This window comes from Chiloscyllium plagiosum, unplaced genomic scaffold (assembly GCF_037043375.1).
Source record: "Chiloscyllium plagiosum isolate Xiang-an unplaced genomic scaffold, Cpla_swu_hap1 HiC_scaffold_26, whole genome shotgun sequence".
Classification (NCBI taxonomy): Eukaryota; Metazoa; Chordata; class Chondrichthyes; order Orectolobiformes; family Hemiscylliidae; genus Chiloscyllium; species Chiloscyllium plagiosum.
The window spans coordinates 5,402,335-5,426,912 of NW_028270164.1; the positions used below are offsets into that span (position 1 = coordinate 5,402,335).

The 24,578-nt window shown below is 44.4% G+C and overlaps 1 protein-coding gene across 3 annotated transcripts in view; it reads right to left on the reverse strand.

Annotated features, from left to right (window-relative positions):
• LOC122563033 (RNA helicase MOV-10-like) overlaps window positions 1-24,578 on the reverse strand; it is a 92,307-nt gene that overhangs the window by 47,629 nt on the left and 20,100 nt on the right. For all 3 annotated transcript variants that reach the window (XM_043716360.2, XM_043716359.2, XM_087973439.1), the window contains exons 3-10: window positions 22,744-22,892; window positions 20,701-20,939; window positions 18,085-18,325; window positions 17,688-17,825; window positions 14,041-14,203; window positions 12,668-12,819; window positions 1,866-2,045; window positions 347-494 (exon numbers count right to left, since the gene is read on the reverse strand). In XM_043716360.2, the coding sequence (XP_043572295.2) occupies window positions 347-494; window positions 1,866-2,045; window positions 12,668-12,819; window positions 14,041-14,203; window positions 17,688-17,825; window positions 18,085-18,325; window positions 20,701-20,939; window positions 22,744-22,892 (1,410 nt within the window). The remainder of the gene's footprint in view (window positions 1-346; window positions 495-1,865; window positions 2,046-12,667; window positions 12,820-14,040; window positions 14,204-17,687; window positions 17,826-18,084; window positions 18,326-20,700; window positions 20,940-22,743; window positions 22,893-24,578) is intronic.

Here is a 24,578-nt window from a genome sequence, read left to right on the forward strand (position 1 = left end):
TGGTTGACAAACTACCGATACAAGTGGAAAGCAAGGAGCGATGGAAACCGTGACTGACGTTTGGCTCAAGGTTCAGACTTTGATGAGGACCTCTCAAAGCCAGGTAGTCTGTTTCACGAATCAGACTGATTTGTTTTCATTCTGGGGAACTGGGCAAGAATGGAAAATGAGAAACATACTGGACAAGGTGCCACGTGCGCCCTTCACTGAGGACAATGAGAGTGGTCAAGGAAAAAATAATGCTGGGGAAAAGGAACTCACCACCATCCACCACCCACCCTTCTCCATTTACAGGGAGTACATTGTAAAAGAACTGAAACACAATGTTGGAGGTGATGCCTTGTACCTGTTTGATAGCTTCCACGATAGTAACCGTTTTCCCAGTTCCTGGAGGACCAAACACAAGATATGGAGCAGGCCTGGAGATCCCGGATACAATGTAACGGACAGCATCAGCCTGTTCTGGATTATTCTCAAGGGACCGATCATAAAATCTTTGAAAGAAATTAATAACAGGAACAAAATAAACATGTACAACATGCAGATTTCTAAAGGAGCTAAATTCAACCATAATCCCGTCACTCAACTATCTTCAGCTTTTAGCAAAACAGTAGAAAATGGTTCAGAGCAAAGTTATTTCCTGGGAGGCAAATTCTCTCATGTGAGCAGGCCATTCAGCCCAACTATTTATACTACAATTTCACCTTTAAGGCTCTCCCATCTTATTAGTGTATATTTCTGTTCTTTTCTCTCATGCGTTTATCTACAATCAGTCAAGCAAATATAATTATTGACTTTAGGATAGAATATAGAATGGAATCCTTTCAGTGTGGAAACAGGCCACTCAGCCCAACAAGCCCACCTCCAAATAGCACCCAATCCAGACCCATCTCCCTAACCTTTCCCTGTTACTCTATATTGCCATGGCTAATGCACCTAACCTACACATCCCTGAACACGATGGATAATTTCTTATGGCCAATCCACCTAAACTGCACATCTTTGGACTGTGGGAGGAAACCAGAGTACCCGGTGGAAACCCACGCAGACACAGGGAGAATGTGCAAACTCCACACAGATAGTTGCCGTAGGGTGGAATCAAAGCCAGGTACCTAGCGCTATGAGGCAGCAGTGCTAACCATGGAGTCACCGTACCATCCTTAACCAGTCTCTGTAGAAACCAGTTCTTTAATCTCACCGCTGTTTGGGAAAAGACATTTCTCCTGAATCACGCAATTAATTTGTGACTCTTCAATTTCTAGTCCGCACTGGTAAGTGGGCATATTTCTCTCCAAACACCCAACCAACTTCTTTCATAATCTTAATGGCTTCTATGAGGTTACCCTTCAGTCTCCTCTTCTCTGAAAGAGAAAGAGAAATTGGGTCCTGGTCTGTTCAACAGACATTCCAGATTATCAGAACCTCTCACTTGAGGCGTTCATTCTAAGTGGGCCATAATGAACGAAGAGAAAGCTTGGGCTTGCTCTGCTGACTGCCATCTGGTGGCACGGTGGCTCAGTGGTTAGCACTCTGTCCCACAGCGCCAGGGACCCGGGTTCAAAACCTGCTTTGGGCAACTGTCTGTGTGGAGTTTGCACGTTCTCCCCATGTCTGCGTGGGTTTCCTCCAGATGCTCCGGTTTCCTCCCACAATCAAAAAACGCGCAGGTCAGGTGAAATTGCCCGTAGTGTTAGGTGCATTAGTCAGGGGTAAACATGGGAATGGGTCTGGGTGGGTTACTCTTTGGAGGGTCAGTGTGGACTCGTTGGGCCTGTTTCCATACAGTAGGTAATCTAATCCTATCTACCTCCCATCCCTCCCCAGTCCCTGGCTCAGAGTCAGTGGCCCCAGTCGGGTCTACTCACGCCAGACTCTTGTCCAAAGGATGCATGCATTGTCCATCAGAATAAGTGGGAAACAGCACATCCTTCAGGCTGGTGTCCTCATTGGCTAATTTTGCGGCGCGGTGTTGTAGTTGCAATGGTAGCCGGTTAAATGTAAAGGTGACATCAAATTTCATGTTGTTTATAAAAGCATTCAGAAGCCTGGAGAGAGATAGAAATGGTGCTGAAAATGTTAGGAAGAGGTACTTTCAGCTCACCATTTTACTATTTCTTCTGCACCCCTTTAAAATGGGAGAGGGCTGTCAAGTGAGAATTCATTCACAAAACAAAACTCTTTACTTTTTAGATCCCCACAGTTAGGCACTAAAAGGTGGTATTTAGTGCGGGAATAACATAGATGAACTAGGAGGGCTTAACATTCTATCCCTGCTGGAGTTCAATTACTTTAGAAAAATGACAGTGGCTTCACTCAGAAACATAACTTGGCCAAATCTTTGCTCCTAATCCAGTGACTCCCCAATAGGCAGACTAGGCAGGAAGCCCTAAACAGGGAGGGAAGATCACAATATCACAGGCTAAAGACACTGACATTTACGAGAGGCCACAATAAGGAGACATAGATACCGACTATCCAAATGGCTAGCCAGAGCGAAAACGAACAAAAAGGCAGCAAGATCAATATTGTGAAACTGAAACAAAATAAAATGCACCAATGAGACAGACTTGCAGGATCTGTGGATTCATGGACCAAAGGAAATGTTACATGACATGGAGGAGAAAATCTGGTTAGAAATATAGTTTGGATTGAAAAACAAGTATAACTAATTATGCACGGCACACATGGATACTAAACACATTTAAAAATAAAGCTTCATAAAAAACTAGTTTAGCACTAAAGACACTATCACAATCAGCAGGAAAAGCCAAAAACACTCCACTTTGAAATTAGAATATACTTGGAAAGGGATAAGGATACTTCACACATACTATTAATTAAGTCAATAGAATAATGTTCAAATCAGGTACAGTATATCAATATCAGTTTCAACCACTCAAAAAGGTATAGAAGGACTCTAAATGATGTTACATCTACGTGTGAAAATAAGACGTCAACAAGGGAGAGACACTGGAACATAAAACCTAAGTATTTAGCTGATAATAGATGACAAACATCCTTATCCTGTGATTACCATTGGATACCAGGATTAAATAACACTCAGACAGAGAAATGAAATACCTTTAAAAAACCTTCCACAAAAGGATTTTTTTTTCAATTCAAAACTGAAGGAAGAAATGAAAGGAACATCCACACGAGAGTATAAAACAGCCCACAACCTCACCAAGGAATCTTTACTGGTTGATTAAGGAATAAATGTTAAAATGATACCATATCACATGAAAGTGATAGGAACCTATTCACAGGGTTAACATCCACATTTTCAAAACAGTGGGGATATGAATAATATAAAAATAAGACCAGTCATTGAAATTTCAAAAGTATTAGGATTTAATACTTCCCTAAAAATGATTTTCTCTGATCTCCTTGCTTGGGACTCAAGAGGAAAACTTCATTTTAAATGTTGATAGATATCCTACTTTTGGATATTGTTTTACAATCTGGAATAGTTATAAACAGCATCAAACTAGATTTTTTTAAAAAAGAAATTCAAACACAGGCCAGCATTTGTTACCCATCCCTAATTGCCCAGAGGATAGTTGAGAATCAACCACATTGCTGTGGTCTGGAGTCACAAGTGGGACAGACCAGGTAAGGATGACAGATTTCCTTCCTTAATAAAAAAAACATTAGTGAACCAGATGGGTTTTTTCTGACAATTCACAAGAGTTTCATGGTCAGTATTAGAACCTTATTTCCAGGTTTTTAATTGAATTCAAATTTCACAATCTGCCCTGACAGGATTCAAACACAGGTCCCAAGGATTTAGAAACAAATTCTGAAGACCACTCAGTCTGTCACAGTCTCTTGCTGTCGTGCTCCAGCAAAGCTCAGGGCAAGCTGGAAGAACAGCATCTCATTTCCTGCTTGGAAAGCTTGTAGCTTTCAGAATCAATAGAGGGTTTGAGCACCTTTCCTCATGCTTTCCCCCACCTTCATACTCCAGGTCTTATCTTACAGGCTACTCCCAAACACTACCTTTTGTCAGCCATTCATTCCCCCAGACTGACTTTTAACCATTTCTGTGTGTCCAACTGTTCCTCTCTCCTTGGGGGTTTATCTTCACCTAGTGTTTACCCTTAATCCTGCTCCGAACCCATCGTCTGTATAAAACCCATCCTTTTCCTAGCTACCATCAGTTCTGAGGAAGGATCACTGGACCCAAAACTTCAACTCTGATGTCGCTATGCCTTCCAGTTTTGTGACTTCATTAGCGCAGTCTTAATCAACAGATGGGAATCAGAAAGCCTCCTGATCAGACCTGGAGTTAAGCAGGCCTGCCCACGCTCTCTTGCCTTGTTTGTGTGCTGAGTCTTTGCTGAGTCCATCAGGAAGGATGTGAGCCTGAGAGGGGAGTCTTTCCAGGCAGCGAAGGCCTGCAGGTCAAAGCCTCCCTGGACATGGATGACATTGCCATTTTCTGCTTGGATCCACTGTTAGTGCACAGACTCACGGGCATCCGCAACAAGCTTGAAATGGTCTCAGGAGCCAAGATAAATCAGTGCAAGATCGAGGCCATATCTCTTTGCAAATTGAGCTGATGAATCCTTCACGGTCAAGCCAGACTACCTGAAGTGCTATGAGTATCGTTCAGACGGGCCAGGGCATGCGCAAAAACGTAGAAGAAGCATATCACGAAGGTAAGGCAGAAACTGGGTTTTTAGAAGCACTGTTCTCTCTCTCTCTCTCTCCACGGTGGATAAAAACCTAATCATCAGGGTGTGAGGGGAGGTATTCTGTGTTGTTGTATGTGGCACAGATCTGGCCCATTCCCAAAACCTGCACCATGGCAGTCACCTGAGCCATCTTCCACTTCATCAGATGGTCTAAGATGGACAGTTATCTGCAGGGACACAATGTACAAAGCTCTGGAAAGGTTGGGGGTGGAAACATAACCAAGGCCGTCCTCATCCTGATGGCCACCTTTGTGTGGCTGATTCACGCTGAGTGTAGACCCTCTGTGTGTAAAAACCAAGAACCACTACCTACGGAGGATTGAGCAAAAATCCCCATATTCTGAAATACCAGAGCAAAATCCTGGACTTTTCAAACAACAGTTAAAAATAAAAGAGCAAGGCAGGCAGCTGGGCCAGGTTCTGGGAAAATGACAGACACAAAGATAGCTGCTTGGAACCATTGTTCAACCCGGAAAAACCAATTCACACCTCTACTCTAAAAGAGCAATCAACTAGGCCTAACACTATCCCAACCCAGACAGACTGGGGCCTCAGCAGATACCAGACACACATTCAACTTTGATCAATATTCATACAGAGATACCAGACATTCTACTTAAATCTAAACATTCACACCTACTCTGAAACATCAGGAACTCAATTGGCCTCAAAAGGAACACCAGAAACACAATAGCAACACAGATTTGAGGGGAGATAAACGGGAGATCACAGTCTGAATAATTGCTAGCCCTGAACCGAGGTGGGGGGGGTGGGACACACAGAGAATGTCTTCTCCAACATCAGAGCTCCTACAGAAAGATTCCCCGTAGGCTCGAGCAGCTTTGGAACCAAGAACCAAAGAGAAGACAACCCAAGAGCATTGTTGGAACAAAGGACATCAGAGGGGGGAAGGGAGAAGGGGGCGGGCAGCAGCCAATTAACCCCTGGAGCTGCCTCACAGCACCAGAGTCCCAGGTTCGGTTCCATCCTCGGGCGACTGTGTGTGGAGTTTGCACATTCACCCCGTGTCTGCGTGGGTTTCCTCCGGGTGCTCCGGTTTCCTCCCACAGTCCAAAATTGTGCAGGTCAGGTGAACTGGCCATGCTAAATTGCCCATAGTCAGAGAGGGAGGGGTGTGTGGGTTATTCTTCGGAGGGTTGGTATAGACTTGTTGGGCCAAAGGGCCTGTTTCCACACTGTAGGGAATCTAATCCAACCAAACAAGAGCTTCCAGACACAAGCCAAGGGAACCGATGGCAAGAACCTTAGCAACTGGACGCACTTTAAAATGGTGTTTTCCCCAGTGGTGAGGTGAAACTCCTGAGACCCCAAAGGTTTCCAACCCAGCTAGCAGGGAGGGGAAGGTGGGTGGTGACAGTGCATATAGGACCCCAACCCAAGGGTAGGAACTCTGAAGAAAGTCTCTGTAATTAAAACTGCTGTTCAGCTTTGAATCGTGTTTTAACCGCTGATTAATTTGATAGTGCATTTAATTACTGGCCTCTGTATAACTGGGTCATTTTCACTGTTTTATTGCATTTGCCTTTTTTTAAAATTATACTTTCACCCTGAAACACCGGTCTACTGCTTTTATTTCATATTCCTTAAATAAGTCCAGTATCAGAACCAGGTGCTTCAAACCACCTAAACGCTAACAAATTACCGATTGCACACCAGAAACGCTACAGAATCTACCAGTCCCCAGTTTTACAAAGAACGGGACTGGCCTCATTACAGCAGAACACTCGTCAAGTAGTTGAACTGCTCCACGTCTCCTGTCCTTCATTGAGAAATTTGAGAAGTGAAATACCTTTGGCCACAGGTCCATCAGGAAGTGGTCAGCATGTACAGTCCGAGACCCAGTGAGTAAAGGAGAGAGTGTATTCTGTCTGATGGTTTGTTGAGCAGACTGTCAAAGTCATTCGGAAGTATGTCTCATCACCAAAACTGTCCCACAAGCACCAAGGCATTGTTTGGCAGGTGGTGAGAAGGAGAAATGTGTGTCAGATTGTTCAGGGATACCTTTGCATACTGCCCTCGAACCATGGTGGGGGGGGGGGGCAGTTGTTGGGAGTCTGTCACACACATCTCCAGCTGAAATGTGTCTTTGTAAAAGGAAGTCTGCAGAAAGATACAGGGGCTTGTTGACGCTTGCCCTGAGCAGCTTAGTGATGCGGGACTCTGCCCTAGGGTCTGTTCCCCAGGGCACACACAGAGACAAACACTGATTGCGCCTGGAGGACCATCAACTCCATGAAAGAGGGTCTTTGGTGGTCTGCCCAAAAGTTGTTGGTTTTCCAGAGCAAGGAGTTGCCCTCAACCAAGTGTTGCAGAATGGCACATTCCAAGTCCAGGACTATGGACTGAGGGACGCAGTAAAACTTGGGGCAGCTGCCCTGCCAGGGCGCAGTGGGGAGAGACCACCATCTAAAGTCTTTCAGTCAAAAGAATAATAGGGAAAAAGTGAGGACTGCAGATGCTGGAGACCAGAGTTGAAAAATGTGATGCTGGAAAAACACAGCAGGCCAGGCAGCATCCACGGAGCAGGAGAATTGATGTTTTGGGCATGATTCCTGAAGAAGGGCTTATGCCCGAAACGTTGATTCTCCTGCTCCTCGGATGCTGCCTGGCCTGCTGTGTTTTTCCAGCATCACATTTCTCAAAAGAATAATAGGGGTCTACTCAGTTATTGGGCCCTCCCAGTGCCTCAAAAATAAGTAATTAACGTCCTGTATAAGTTAGAAATGCCTTGGATTTATTTGTCCCCCATATGGAAAGACTGGACAGAATTGAACTGCTGTAGGGACTGTATGCACAAAGATTTTTAAAGTATATTTTTTAAAATAAAAAAAAGTGTTAAGCCTCATTTCTCTCCACAGATGCTGCTAGACTTGCGAAGTTTTTCCAGCAATTTTTGTTTTTGGTTTCTGATTTCCAGCACCTGCAGTTCTTTGATTTTTTTTGTTTTCCCCAGAACATTACTGGAGTCTCTGGATTCGTAGTCAGGTGATACCATGAGACCATCATTTCCTCGATCCAGGATGACATTTTTTTTTAAAAATAGTTTTTGGCATTCCAATTTAAAGCACATCAAAATATATTGCTTGTTAACTGCTGATAAAATTGGTAAGTTATCTTGTTTTTCAGTTACACCTGAAACTCCTACTCATAAAAGTGGAGAGGCATATATTCCCAGAGGGAGAAGTCCCAGGTGTTTTCAATATCGAGGACATTTTTAACGTGGCTATGGCTTATTAAAATTATGCAGGTTACTTAGAAGAAAGTACCAGTGAGCAGTTTCTCCCTGTGGAATGGTTGTGTTGTTCCTACAGATGCATGAATAAGCATTTATGGGATTGACTGGCTTGAACTCAGCAGATAGAAGTTACTCCCGATTTAAATAACAGTTATAAATCATTTCAATAGGACAATCTGCAGAAAAGGAGAAAGTGAGGACTGCAGATGCTGGAGATCAGAGTTGAAAAATGTGGTGCTAGAAAAACACAGCAGGCCAGGCAGCATCGGAGGAGCAGGAGAATCAACGTTTCGGGCATGATTCCTGAAGAAGGGCTCATGCCCGAAACGTTGATTCTCCTGCTCCTCGGATGCTGCCTGGCCTGCTGCACTTTTCCAGCACCACATTTTTCAATCTGCGGAAAAAAACATGTCACAGATTAAAGGTATACAGAATGAAGGAAGACAGTAATAAACAAGTCACCAGTGTCAGAACAACAAGGGGTAGGAATTGAAGCGAAAAGATTTGGGGCAGCATGGTGACTCAATGGTTAGCACTATAGCCTCACAGCACCAGGGTCCCAGGTTCGATTCCAGCCTTGGGTGACTGACTGTGTGGAGTTAGCACATTCTCCCTGTGTCTGCGTGGGTTTCCTTCGGCTGCTCCGGTTTCCTCCCACAGTCCAAAGATGTCCAAGTCAGGTGAATCGGCCATGCTAAATTGTGTTAAGTGCATTAGTCAGAGGGGAAATGGATCTGGTGGGTAATGGTGGGTTACTCTTCGGAGGGTCAGTGTGGACTTGTTGGGCCAAAGGGCCTGTCTCCACACTGTAGAAAATCTAATCCAAACACTGAAAGGTGCAGTTTATTTGAGAACATGATAGCATTAGAAACCACACAATTCTACAAAATGAGGATGTGACAGTTGTCTGAGAAAAGTAGCTCACACATTATTCAGATCATAAACAGGACAAGAAATACACCCACACAATAAATCTGAAGGCAAAGATTTATACAAAAGCATCGAATAACATCATCAAGCTCAGATCACACCGGAGGGGCTTTCCTGACAATGTGCAAGAAATTGATGTCTGAGGAAAGATGTTTGGCAAGTAAAGGTTATCATGCTAGCACCCAAAGGGGAAGCAGAGGTTTAACACTAAGGAAAAGCCGGTCAGAATGAGACACAGAGAAAGAAGTTTATGTTTCATGTCCCAGAGTGAGATAATTTGGAGATGCTGGTGTTGGACTGGGGTGTACAAAGTTAAAAAACAAAACCACAACACCAGGTTATAGTCCAACAGGCTTAATTGGAACCACTGTAGCTTTCAGAGTGAGATGGTTCTGCTTTTCTGAGGGTGCAGTTGTAGATGATCTCAGTAAACCATGAGGTGAAGGAAGCAGAGTGCTGAAGGTGGCATTCCTGTGAGAAGCACCCTCCAAATCAGATGGAAGATGTGGTGCAATTGTAGCCTCAATATTTTAAGGAGATGGGCAAATGTTTCGAAGATTTTGAGAGGCACGCCACAGTTGACGCAGTAATGAAATGAGTGACCTATTTCAAGGATCAACACAACAAAAAAGGATTACTTGAAAAAGAGAGAACTCCAAAATATGGGTAAAAAAAATGTTTTCTCCCTAATTGTGGGTCTACCTACAGCACATGATGTCTGCATGCAATCTATGCCAGAAGACAGGGTGGAGACAACAGAAAGAGACGATGATAGTTCTTGAATTACCACCAAGACCATCATAGAATCATTTGCCGATTCACAATCAAGGGTTCCTCAGACAGCACCTTCCAAACTCACAACCACTTCTATCTAGAAGGACAAGGACAGCAGATACATGGGGACTCCACCCCTGCAAGTTCCCCTCCAAGCCACTCACTATCCTGACTTGGAAATATATCACTGTTCCTTCACTGCCATCGAGTCAAAATCCTGGAATTCTCTCCCTAATTGTGGGTCTAACCTACAGCACATGGAACTGCTGTAGATCAAAGAGGCAGCTCACCTCCAACTTCTCAAGGGACAAGGGATGGGCAATAAATGCTGGCCGAGCCAGTGACACCCACAGCCCACAAGAGAAAAAAAAATTGCTAGGAGGTAAACAATGTGATGCAAAGGAATGTAGCCAAGACAAAGGGCTCTGGATGTAGGTTAGCTCGCTGAGCTGGATGAAACTTCATCTGGAGAGGTTACCTAGTATGGTGATGAAACATCTGAAAATGAACCTTCCAGCTCAGCGAGCAAATCTACATCCAGAACCTCAACCTGAGCTACAAATCTTCTCAAAGCCCACTAACATCAAGGGTATGTGAACTTGGAACAGGACCCAGTGACTTCGAGCAAGGCTGACTGTAACAACTTGGTTTCAATAGCTCCGAATATTTACAACAGTCTGGGGTGAGGTGGGGGGGGATTAAGGTAGTGTATAGATGTGCAGTTGCACATCAGTTATTTTACATCTTAAAATCGTTACATATCCCTTCTATTGCACTTTGTTCCATCTTTTACAAGAAAAAAGGATTTTATGGAGGCTTCTCAGGTTTAAAATAAAAATTGGGAGAGGAATTAGAGAGAAAAAAAAGTGACTGATGAGAAAGGAAGGAATGAAAGTCAGGCGTGGAGGTGGTTTTCCAATGGGCAGGAACACTTACTGGTGTTGAGGAATGGATTGATTACACATGGGAATTTGACAAGTTTTTGAGGAGCCAGTTAACAGGATTATTGAGCCGGGTAACTCAAATAGGATAACTAAATTGCTCCATGTAAAAAAAGTGTTTCATAACATTAATTTCAGATACCAACATTGTGGGTTGGTTGGAACTGATCCCATTGAGTTTAAAATTGGGTGTCCTTTGAGATTTCACCCATTGGGTGTCCTTTGAGATTTCACAATGTTCTCCAGGAATGTATTCCCCATGAAATGTTTGGAATTCACTGCCATTGAGACTGAAATCAGTAAATGAGTGAGAAGAAACAAAAGAGTCTACATTTGACCAAAGCCAGAGCTGGGAAACAAGCGAACAACAACAATACTGGAAACATCACCATCTGGGAGGCAACGTCAGCATCAGCAAAACAGACTCCTGCAACACCATGAGTGTTACCAACTTCACTCAGGTAACACAACAGCTCCCCACTGAGAACAGCGACTGCCCAATCCACAAGGTGGAGGGACAATATTTTATCAAAAACATGGAGTTGTGAATATGTTTAACAAGGTCTACGTGCTGTTAAAAGGTATAGAAAGAGAAACAGCTAAGACAAGGCTCTACATTTTAAAGACAAAGTTTGCTATATAAAGATTTTCAAACTGCGCTATTCAGAGAGATGTTCTTTCACACCTCTGGAGAGGATGGAACCTTACACAGACCTCTTGGTGCAGTGCTGGTGTCCTTCCATCTGAGGGATGTCTATCCTACTCTTTGCAGAGAGCTAAGAACTAATTAACCATGAACCAACTACATACAGGTGTTGAGAGAGGCTGCACTTGAGAGTCATGTAACGAACTGTAATACATAACAATTCAGCTGCCTAAAACTGTCGCCATACTACGCAGCAATTTGACAGCTTGAACCTCCCGAAGTGTACAGTGTGACCATTTCTAACATATGGGAACCAGAAAACATCATAACCCTATATTTGTGTATTTTGTCAAAAGTGGAAAATTATTCCCCATAACCACCCCTTTCATATTCCTAAAAAGACTTGCTCTCTGCTCACCACAATCTCCATTGCAGAGAAAACAGCCCCAGCCTGTTGCAAGATCTACAGATTCTATATTCCAGTTTACATTTGCCAGATAAAGTGAGAGTTGGATTATTGGATCATCAAAAAAATCCAAAGAAAAAGTGGAACTGTGTGGTATTCAGTCATTCATTACACAACGGCATTGATAACTTTTGACAGACAAACTTGCACCAGGTGTTTTTTTGGTTAAAAACAAAGAAACTGCCCAGCAACAGCTTTCTGAATGGTTGCAAGTTATAGTTTGTCACAGATCTAAGATGGTAATGCACTTAGATCTCAAAGTCTGCAAAACAGATCTCAGTCTCTCTCAGGGAGAAAGAAAACCAAAATTAACAAAACTCAAATAACTTCAAATCAAGCAACAGACCTAGATCCAACTTCTCAGTCTAAGTAATTTTAATAATCTTTTATGCACTTTCTCCAGCATCTCTGTCTATCGCATAGAGACCTGAACTGTTTTCGGTCTTCCAAATGTGGTCTAACCAAGGTTTAATATAAAGACAGACATAACTTCTTTGCTTTTCAATTTTATCTTTGCAAAATTTAACCACATTTTGTTTAGAAAAGCTTTTTTTAAATAAGATCTTACACCTAAGTCACTTTGATTTGTGCATCTACAACCCCTGTAACCCTCAAAACCACTTAGAAACTCATTTCCAAGTGTTTATGGCCTCTCCCTAAAACAAACATTTGTATACGTTAGAATGTATTTTCTTGTTTTCTGCAAGTTTATTAACATCTTGTATTTTGTCACATTTCCAATGTGCAAACACTCCCGAATTTGGTGACCAATCTGGCTACATGTGAGCTGGTGCACAAATTCCTAACTGGATCATCTACATGATTGAGGAACTGCCAACATCTTGAACTCTGAAAGGCCCACGTTGTGCAAAGTTTGAGGCTGCCCTATCCCGTCAGAGGTTGGGTTTACCCAGATACTCATCCACCATGCTACCACGAAATGACCCAATTACTCACTTTGGAGAAAAGCCCAGTTTCACTTGTTCCAACTCCACAGCATGAACATAGCCCTTGTAACGGGTTATCGGTTGCTTCACATCATCACACTTGGAGGCAAAGAGATGATCTCCTCGGAGCACAGATGGTCTGTTCTCAGCAACACCGGGAACCTGACACAATCGGGAAAGAGGAACTGAAATCAGCTGGTGGGGACTTCAGTCAGAGTCCAGCAAATTGTACATTCCATCAGTGGCTGAAATAAAACTACTCTGAACAAATCAAAACCTGCAGGCATCCAGCCAGGGGTAGCTCAGTTGCACAGTGACTGGTCTCAGCTGGAGTCACCTGACACTGGACTCAAAACATTGACCTTCCCTCTCTGCATGGATGCTGCCAGACCTGCTGAATTTTTCCAATAATTTGTCTTTTCATTTCAGATCTTCCAAGTCCAGAGATATGCAGGTTAGGGTGGATTGGCCGTTTTAACATTACTCTATAGTGTTCAGGGGTTTGCAGGTTAGGGTGAATAGGCCATGCTAAATTGCCCTGTAGTATTCAGGGTTATGCAAGCTAGGTGGATTAGCCATGGGAAATGCAGGGTTACAGGGACTGGGTAGTGGCGTGGGTCTGGCTTAAGATGCTCTTCAGTGGTTTGGTGTGGACCCCGTTGGGCCAAATGGCCTGGTTCCACACTTTCGGGATTCTTTCCTATTCAGCACCTGCAGTTCTTTGGTGTTTATTTCACCTGACATCGGTCCTTGCATAAACGCTGCTATTTCATAAGAGGCCAAGGTTCAAGTTTGATAAACGGAGGCCAGTGTTCCTGAGAAGACAGTGAGAGTCTATTGAAGTGTTTAGGATGATCGAACAGGAAAAAAAAAAGGGACAGAAACTATCCCCTCCAGTGAGGGGGTGCAAAGGAAAGGGGGAGAACTTTGAAATGTGAACCAGGCCATTCAGGCAATGACAGGAAGGACTTCTTTCCACAGAGAGGGGAGATCTGCAACCAACTTTTCCCCCGAAAAATTGTTGACATGGCAAAAAGGTGTCAGGGTTCAATTGAAACCAAGGGCGGGAAAGTTTTGTTAGTCAATGGCTTTGAGGGGCTTGGAACCAAGGTGTAGAAACAGAAGTCAAACACGGATGGTGCTCTTAACAGGAACCTGGCTCAACAAGGCACAGAATAAAGAAATATACTGATAGATTAGAGTGATGAGGAGGGGGTATGCAGCCTCAAAACCAGCATGGACCAGTTGGATCAAGTGGCCTCAAATCTGTTTTAAATATATGTTAGAACTGAATGACAGTCAAGGGACTGAATGGCCTACTCCTATCCCTAACTTCCATGACCTTCCTTCAATTTGGAAAGCCCTTGGAACATCAGCACTAACCTGGAGTATGAGAAGCTGCCTCTTGTGTGGATCTTGGTGCATGGGAACTCCCGTCATGTTGTACCTGGTAATGTCAGCTTCCATCTGAATCTCCTCCATGTGCAGCAACAAACTGAACCGCTCACTGTAACTGCCGAACCCTAACAGCGTGGCAAGTAAAGAACTGCACAAAAAACACAAACATGAGAGCTGGCACAGTGAGGCAGTCACTATGAAGCACGAGACACTGATATCTCTGAACTCAGGTCCATGCTGAACTACAGAACTCCTGTCAGCAAGACACTAATCGACTGACTCCATTCGTGATACTTGAAGGGTTTATGCTCGAAACAATCGACTCTCCTGCTCCTCGGATACTGCCTGACCGACTGTGCTTTTCCAGCAGCACACTTGTTGATTCCATTCACATTCAGCAATGCCGGTCAACTCTGTCAGAGACAGGGATCTACATTCTAACTGCAAACGGCAGCTTTCTATACCAGGCGAAAATGAGGACTGCAGATGCTGGAGATCAGAGTCAAGATTAAAGTGGTGCTGGAAAAGCACAGCAAGTCAGGCAGCATCCAAGGAGCAGGAAAATCAATGTTTCGGGCAGAAGGCCTTTATCAGCTTTCTAATTTACAAAAGTACAAAAAGAAACTGGACAAGGCATGGTGGGAAAAAAAAAGAGATTTACATGGATGATCACCAATAATGAGGCATCAGGAAAGACTGATCAGATTAGACCTCGTTTCTCCAGAACGAGAACGAGGCATATGCAATAAATTAACACAGGGATTCAGCAAAGATATTCCTGTTTGTGTCGGAAACTAAAACTTGGGGCCACAGATTTGAGATGGAGTCATAGAAATGTACAGCACAGAAACAGACCCTTCAATCCAACCTGTCCATGCTGACCAGATATCCCAACCCAATCTAGTCCCACCTGCCAGCACCCGGCCCATATCCCTCTAAACCCTTCCTATTCATATACCCATCCAGAGGCCTTTTAAATGTCGCAACTGTACCAGCCTCCAACCCCTTCCTCTGGCAGCTCATTTCATACATGCAGGAGGGAATTCAGAAGAAACCTCCTCACTCAGAGTGGGTACTGCAAATGCTGGAGATTAGAGTCGTGCTGGAAAAGCACAGCAGGTCATGCAGGTCATTCCTGATGAAGGGCTTTTGCCCAAAACGTAAATTTATCTGCTCCTCGGATGCTGCCTGACCCGCTGTGCTTTTCCAGCACCACTCTAATCTTGACCAAGATCTAACAAAACCAAATATCCCAGGGAGAAAGTGAGGACTGCAGATGCTGGAAATTACAGTCGAGAGTGTGGTGCTGGAAAAGTACAGCCAGTCAGGCAGCATCTGAGGAGTAGAGTTGATGTTTCAGGCAAAAGCCCTTCATCAGGAAATCAATATCCCCACCACCAAATAACCTGTCCCTTTCCATCAGACCTTTGAAAGCGTGCCTGCAGGTATAGGCATGTCTGAGCTTTCAGTCACCGAACATGTCAATTCTCCCCTTGTTCTCTTCAACCTCCTGCAGTTTCCAACAGAGCTCAACATGAGAGCAAGGAGCAGCAGTTTTAGATTAGCCACATTCCAATATCAACAGGGACCAACAATTTCAGAAATGCAAGGCCCCATTTGCTTTTTGGCTAACAACCTTCACCATTAACAGCCTCTTAAAGCACCTCCTTTGTTTCTTCACAAAACTAATCTGCCTTGCAATCTCAGGTGATTGTTCTTGTAATCTCTCCTGCCCTCCACCCTAACACCAACCTTTCATTTTGTTCTCCTCCCCTCCCCCAATCCCTTCCCACCTTACACACTTCGAACCTGTCACATGTCCAACCTCTTCCAATCCTCAAAAGCTGAATTCAGTCTTTCTCCAAAAATGCTCCCGAAAACCAGAATATTCAGATTTATACATCTATATACATTTATATAAATGATTTGTAAGTGAGCATAAGAGGTACAGTTATGACATCAAAATTGAAGGCACAGTAGACAGTGAAGGAGGTTAGAGCTGAAAATGTGTTGCTGTCAGGCAGCATCCAAGGAGCAGGAGAATCGACGTTTCGGGCATGAGCCCTTCTTAGTGAAGGAGGTTACTTCAGATTACAACAGGATCTGGACCAGATGGGCCAATGGGCTGAGAAGTGGTAGATGGAGTTTAATTCAGATAAATGCGAAGTGCTGCATTTTGGGAAAGCAAATCTTAGCAGAACTTATACACTTAATGGTAAGGTCCCAGGGAGTGTTGCTGAACAAAGAGACCTTGGAGTGCAAGTTCATAGCTCCTTGAAAGTGGAGTCGCAGGTAGATAGGATAGTGAAGAAGGTGTTTGGTATGCTTTCCTTTATTGGTCAGAGTATTGAGTACAGGAGTTGGGAGGTCATGTTGCGGCTGTACAGGTCATTGGTTAGGCCACTGTTGGAATACTGCATGCAATTCCGGTCTCCTTCCTATCAGATAGATGTTGTGAAACTTGAAAGGGTTCAGAAAAGATTTACAAGGATGTTGCCAGGGTTGGAGGATTTGAGCTAAAGGGAGAGATTGAATAGGCTGGGGCTGTTTTCCCTGGAGCATCGGAGGCTGAGGGGTGACCTTATCGAGGTTTATAAAATCATGAGGGGCATGGATAGGGTAAATAGACGAAATTGTTTCCCTAGGGTGGGGGGAGTCCAGAACTGGAGGGCATATGTTTAGGGTGAGAGGGGAAAGATATAAAAGGGACCTAAGAGGCTACTTTTTCAATCAGAGGGTGGCACGTGTATGGAATGAGCTGGCAGAGGAAGTGGTGGAGGCTGGCACAATTGCAATATTTAAAAGGCATCTGGATGGGTATGTGAATAGGAAGGGTTTGGAGGGATATGGGCCGGGTGCTGGCAAGTGGGCTAGATTGGGTTGGGATATCTGGTCGGCATGGACGGGTTAGACCGAAGGGTCTAATTCTGTGCTGTACATCTCCGTGACTATTTATTTGACATTTGCAGCCTGCAGTGGTTTGCTAATGTAAAGCTTGTTCATAATTGGATACGAAATTTCATATCAAGAGCAGGCAGTAGCCTATTCAGCCCTTCCATCCTGCTTTCCCCTTTGAGGAGATCATTTCAAACCTGATTATGGCCTCAATCTACCTTCCTGTCTGCCTCCTCTGCTACTATTTGACTTTCTCATCAAAGTTCTACCTCTGTCTGCCTTAGAAATATTCAATGACCGTACCTTTTTCTCTCCCTGGGTAAGGCACACAGCTCTGAATGGAAAAAAAATTGATCTCTATTTCGAATGGGCAAGCTTTTATTTGAAATTCAAATTGTATCTGAAGAAGGGCTTATGCCCGAAAAGTCGATTCTCCAGTTCCTTGGATGCTGCCTGACCTGCTGCGCTTTTCCAGCAACACATTTTCAGCTCTGATCTCCAGCATCTGCAGCCCTCACTTTCTCTCTTTGAAATTGTATCCCCAAGTTTTCATCTTTCCTCCAAAGGGAAGCAACCTTCAACATCCACCCTGTCAAGTGTCCTTGGGATGAGGAGGGTGACACCCATGCAGTGAGCCATGCATTCAGGCAAGAGCAAAAAAAAACACAATCATCCAGTCCGCTCTCTGTTCCAACTCTCAGCCCACACCCCATTTTCAAAATGAAAACAGGGCTTACTTAATCCTTTCCACCTCCATCTTCACGTCAGGAAGATCCTTGCCCTGCTTCAGTCCATGCTTGAGAGCCGTAAACAATGCCTCAGGATAACGAAATTGGTGCAGGGTTCTGGCTTTTTCCAGACGGTAGTTGGAATAGCTTCAATGAATCCAAGAAGAAATAACAAAAGAGAAAAAAAAAGTCAAAAACACACAGCCAGAATGTGCAAACCTCAAAAGCAACTGGTGTATGTGTCTGCATCTGCCCAACAGCATCATCCAGATATTTTTTAAATGCTGAGAGAGTACCTGCCTCCACCACCCTCCATGGGATGGGCAATAAATTCAACACAAGTATGCCACAAATGAATTTTTAAAGGAAGAGAGACAGAATTTCACAATTAAACAATGAAACTCACACGTTTGGCATCCATCCATCTTCAATAATAGCTTCTGTCGGACGTCGATTGGAACCTTGGTATGGTTTGTAGGGACCAGTTGGTTTCAACTCTTCAATGATGCTGCTGGTTACCCGAGCCGAGAAAAAGCGAATAATGCTGAAGGGCCTGGAGCTGGCATCTTCAAACTGAAAGGTGAGGGTAACTGGGAAATAGCCAGAGTCAGGCATCGAGCAGATGACTTCAATCTGATGGGTGATTCCTGTGCAGATAAAGAACACATCATCGATTGGCTAAAGTCCACTGCTCCCCATTTACTTACAACATGGGCAGGCACGGTGGCTCAGTGGTTAGCACAGCTGCCTCACAGCACTAGGGTCCCAGGTTCAATTCCAGCCTCAGGCGACTGTCTGTGTGGAGTTTGCACATTCTCCCACCCAGTGTCTGCGCGAGTTTCCTCCCACAGTGCAAAGACGTGCAGGTTAGGGGAATTGGCCATGCTCAATTGCCCATAGTGTTAGGTGTATTAGTCAGAGGGAAATGGGTCTGGGTAGGTTACTCTTTGGAGGGTAAGTGTTGACTTGTTGGGCTGAAAGGCCTGTTTCCACACTGTAGGGAATCTAGTCTAAATATAATGGGTTGAGCCTGAAACCATGTTTGGAAGTGTCTGACAAGCCACCCACAGTTACACCAAAAACAAAAAAAAAGGCTGACCAACAATCCAAATGACTCACTACAGAAAGTATTGGAGGGCGCAGGAGATTCACAAAGATATTGCCAGAGCTGGGAAACTGCAGCTGTGAGGGGAGCCTGCTCAGGCAGGAGCTGTTCTTCAAACCAAAGGAGGCTAAGAGGGGATTTGGTTAAAATGCACAAATTTGAGTGGAGCTTGGGAGGGAGGATAATTATCCCATCAGAGATGACAGTGTTTAGGGGACATTGTGCTAAAGTGCTTGATAGACTGATTAAGGGATGAAGTGGAAAACTATTCTCACCGAGAGGGTGGTTTGGATCTGGAAAATGCTGCCTAAAGGATAGCTCCTTAAACTCAACACATTTAAAAGGTGCCTGGAGATGCACCACACATATCCACATTATTGACTTTCGGCAGGATGTTACCCATGCTGCCCTACACATGAACAGCACAGAGGTGGAACAAGTGGAGAGTGTCAAGCTCCTGGGAGTGGTCATCCACAACAAGCTTTCTTGGACTCTTCATGTGGATGCACTGTTTACAAACGCCCAACAACGTCTCTTCTTCCTCAGGCAGCTGAGTAAATTTGGCATGACAGCAAATACCCTTGGCAATTTTTATAGGTGTGCCATCGAGAGCATTCTGTCTGGATGTATCACTACCTGGTATGGCAACTGTACCGTTCAAGATCAGAGACAGAGAGTGGTGAACTCGACCCGGACAATCACAAAGACTAACCTCCCGTCTATAGAATCCATCTACCAGGCCTGGTGTCAAGGAAAGGCCGCCAGCATTCTCAAAGATCCATCCCAGCCTGGCAATGCTTTTCTACAGCCTCTACCAATGGGGAGAAGGTACAGAAGTCTGAACACATGCACCAGCCGGTTTTGAAACACAGTTTCTACCCTACTGTTGTTAGAATACTGAATGGACTCACAAACTCTTAACATTCGCCTATACCTGTGTTTTGGTTTTTGCCGCTGTTTACCTATTATTTACTTATCTATGCTAATTAACTCTGATCTGCCTGTATTGCTCGCAACACTAAGCTTTTCATTGTGCCACAGTACATGTGACAATCAATTCAATTCACTCCCTCCACTACTGACTTTCAGTAACAGCAGTGTGTACTATCTATAGGCTGCACTGCTGACATTTACCAAGGCTCTTTCACCAGCAACTTCCAAACCACTGAAGAGGAGCACTGGACTTGAAACATTAATCGGTTTCTCCCCACAGCATCTATAAAGTGTGGTGCTGGAAAGTGCAGGTCAGGCAGCATCCGAGGAGCAGGAGAGCCGATGTTTCGGGCAGGACCTTACACCAGAACTGATCATCAGGACAGGTTCTAAATAAAGGGTCTGGCCTGAAACATCAGCTCTCCTGCTCCTCAGATGCTGCCTGACCTGCTGCACTTTTCCAGCACCACGCTTTATCGAATCTGACTCTCCAGCATCTGCAGTCCGCACTATCTCCTCCTCTCTATAGATGTTACCAGACCTGCTGAGTTTTTCCAGCAATTACTGTTTCTGATAATCCTCCACTCCATTTTCTGCCTTTTCCCCATTAACTCTTGATACCCTTACTAATCAAAAGCCTTGAATATATGTAATAACCCAGCCTCAACAGCCCTGTGTGATAAAGAATTCCACAGATTCACTATTCTCCGAGAAAAAAAACAATCTCTATCTTAAATGTGCAATCCCTTCTACTCCTAGTCTCCCATACTGGTGTGTGTGTGTGTGTGTGTGTGTGTGTGGAGAAAACACACATTGGCCTTATACGTCTGGCCCCCTTCTTTTTGAATTCTCCCCGCATAGGGCAGCTCCCCACTACTACCTCATAGGAGATGGGCTATCAATGCCATTCTTGCCAGTGATGCCCACATCCCATATGTGAGAAAGCTGCCAGCAGGGGTGAGGAGCAGGAAGCATGTGCCTCACCTGTTGCCAAGGTAATTCGCCGGGAGCTGGTCGCATTCGCCTCATCCCCCAGGGTGAACACTGGGAACTTGCAAAGCATCTCACACCGTACAAAGGTCACTATCTCGATCCCTTCATTCTTGATGTGGATGGGGACTGATTTCTGGTTGTTGGGGTGGAGGGAAACCTCAATTTTACCCTCACCGGTATCAAAGTCTGAAAACACTCTCACACCACCTTTATTCTGGACGATCTGTTTCCTGCAAGACAACCATAACATGTTACCACAGCAACCCAGAGACCGTACGTGCCAAACATGCCACTGTGCAGACAACAGAATTCTGGGAGTACAGGTGATGGGGCTCATCAATTCAATCTTTAAATCAACATCACAGGGAGGGCTTGCTCTAGTGATTGATGCATTGGCCCACTCAGAAATCTAGGGAGAAAGGTCAGTTCCACTGGCCTGGAGACTAGAATAGGGCACAGATTCCACGCAGGATTGAAAATACCCAAAGATCTCTTTCCGCTCCCTAATCCCAAACAGAAATTGGTGGGTGACAGGGTAAAAAATTCAAAACTACTCATTTCAGTGAGTGCATGGTCAACAAGTAGATCAGGCTGTCTCTAGCCACAATGTGAATGGTTAGCACTGATTCAACCATATCAGATTAAAGGTCTTTCAGAAATCAGAGACACAGCAAGTGGTTTGTGAGGAAGAAGAGAGTTTGGATCTTTGCTCCCCCACTAGAAGTTCTCTTCAAACTCAAGTCAGACTCATTGGTAAGGATTGATCGCTGATCAGTCAGCCAGCCAGCCCCATTCTTGTTCCATGGGTAATGGATAAAGGTGAAGTGGGTGGACCCTGGTTTTGTTACCATCTTGCATCAAAAACAAAATCTAAAATATTGCTAAAAGGGGACTTGAAGTTGAAGACTGCTGCCTAGCGTTTCCATCTGGTTGAATACAAAGTGGTGTGGGGGAGGAGGGACATTAAAAAAGGAAATAATACCTTTTCCAGCAAACGAGAGAGCTGGGAATGAGATGAAGAGAAACTTCTTTACTCAGACTGCTGTTAGGATTTGGAATGTGCTGCCTGGGAGAGTGGCAGAGGGAGATTCCATAAGAGGTTGCGAAAGAGCTGGATATATACTTGATAGTGATGAAGACACAGCACTATGGGGTTAGGGCTGAAGAGGCAGTCCGGACATGTACTGTAAGATTGTATGATTCTATCAATCAATCAGCACCCTCTTATGCTTATAAACTCCTTTATGCAATCGTTTCTCTCTTATGTTGTGGCCCTGACAAATGAGACACAAAGGGCTTCAATTTCATGTCTCTTAGTAAGGTTTGAGAAATGAATGTTCCTCTGCTCTCGTTGCGTCAGCATCACAAACTAATGCCTGTATTCCACCAACCTTCACATGGATGGGGCTAACTCCACTCAGCCACAAATTGCTGAGATGGTTGTCCTGAAGGTGAGAAACTTAAAAATGGAAATGATCTAAAAATTGGTCTTGAAGATTTTAAGTGACGAGGCTGCGTTCACTTTCTCTGGCAGCTTGTTCCACTCGGGACTGACTTTGGGAAGCAAGATTACTGCAGCACCTTGGAACCAAATGGTCAATGTGCAGTTGGCAACATACTCCTGTCACTGACTGAAGCAACCAGTTTTAGATCCTATCAGACCCACTTGTCCATCTCAGAGTCAGAGTGTTGTGCCAACTCACTGCAGAGTTGATCTTACTGTCTAACCATGTTATAACCACCGTGCCTCTGAGCTTGTAACAGAAGGGTCACTCTGGAACAGCCCCCCTTCACCACAGTCACTTTCTATTGCTGGGAACTCTAACTGGCTTCAAATGAAAGAAAGGAGATTCCTCATCATCTGTGATACTCCGCAGAGTCTAACAGCTAGCCCACAATCCCACCAGACTACACACTGCAGATGAGATACCAGAGGTGCAGGTAGAGTCAAGCTCCAACAGGAGTCATTGACTTCACAAGACAAATCATGAAAAGGAGCTGATAGCATTCCTCCAATCAAGAGCTCAACTTTACTTGTTCTGGCGCATCTGATAAATGATGGCTTTGGCACGGTCCTTCTTCCCAGGTTCCTGGATAGGGGCTGCAGGCGATGGCATTCCCAGGTTGTCGGCAGGGTCAGGCCAACGATTACGATACTGGTCAGCATACTCCACCTTTTTCAGCTAGGGAGGACACAAGACAACGTCAGACTGATGCTCTTTACACAGAGACTAGAATGTTTACCAGCTCTGACTGAGTGCTGACAGTCCTCACAGCTTCAAGACCTGGGCGCACAGTTACACAGCAGTTGGTCCATGTAATTGAACCTTTTAAACCCTAGTATTATTCTGATCAATGTGCTAAACCTGCAGCAGAACAATTTTATCCCTCAAAGCCATGCAGGATGTACATTCTTGAAATAGCCCAAAGCAGCAACATTCACTTTGGAAGAAACAGAATGTGGGGAAATAGATGGTGACATCTTGAAAAATGTCCATATTACAGAGGTGGTGTAGCTGGATGTCTTAAAAACGCATAAAAGGTGAATAAATCCCTAGGACCTGATCAGGTGTACCCGAGAACTCTGTGGGAAGCTAGGGAAGTGATTGCTGGGCCTCTTGCTGAGATATTTGTATCATCGATAGTCACAGGTGAGGTGCTGGAAGACTGGAGGTTGGCAAACGTGGTGCCACTGTTTAAGAAGGGTGGTAAGGACAAGCCAGGGAACTCTAGACCGGTGAGCCTGACCTCGGTGGTGGGCAAGTTGTTGGAGGGAATCCTGAGGGACAGGATGTAGATGTATTTGGAAAGTCAAGGAATGATTAGGGATAGTCAACATGGCTTTGTACGTGGGAAATTATGTCTCACAAACTTGATTGAGGTTTTTGAAGTAACAGAGGACTGATGATGGTAGAGCAGTAGACATGGTCTACATGGACTTCAGTAAGAAATTTGACAAGGCTCCCCATGGGAGACTGATGAGCAAGGTTAGACCTCACGGAATACAGGGTGGACTAGCCATTTGGATACAGAACTGGCTCAAAGGTAGAAGACAGAGTGATGGTGGAGGGTTGTTTTCAGACTGGAGGCCTGTGGTGTGCCACAAGGATCGGTGCTGGGTCCACTACTTTTCGTCACTTATATAAATAATTCGGATGTGAGCATAAGAGGTGCAGTTAGTAAGTTTGCAGATGACACCAAAATTGAAGGTGTAATGGACAGTGAAGGTTACCTCAGATTACAACGGGATCTTGATCAGATGGGCCAATGGGCTGAGGAGTGGCAGATGGAGTTTAATTTAGAAAATTTAGAGAAGTGGCAGATGAGAGGTGCTGTATTTTGGGAAAGCAAATCTTAGCAGGACTTCTACACTTAATGGTAAGGTCCTGGGGAGTGTTGCTGAACAAAGAGACCTTGGAGTGCAGGTTCATAGCTCCTTGAAAGTGGAGTCGCAAGTAGATAAGGTAGTGAAGGTAGCGTTTGGTATGCTTTCCTTTATTCGTCAGAGTATTGAGTACAAGAGTTGGGAGGTCATGTTGCAGCTGTACAGGACCATGAGTGCACTGAGAGCATCAGGCTGGACTGTGTGCTCATAAAAGACCATTGGCCTAATTTCTGCTCCTTCATTCCATTGAGTCTGCTCCACCATTCAATCATGGCTGCTAAGTTTCTCAACCGCATTCTCCCACTTTCTTCCTGTAACCCTTGATACTCAAGAATGCATCTATCTCAGTCTTAAATATACTCAATGTCCAGGCCTCCACAGCATTCTATGGGAATGAATTCCATAGATTCACCACCAACTGCCTGAAGAAGTTTCTCCTTATCTCCATTCCAAAAAAGGTCTTCCCTTTACTCTAAAGCTGTGA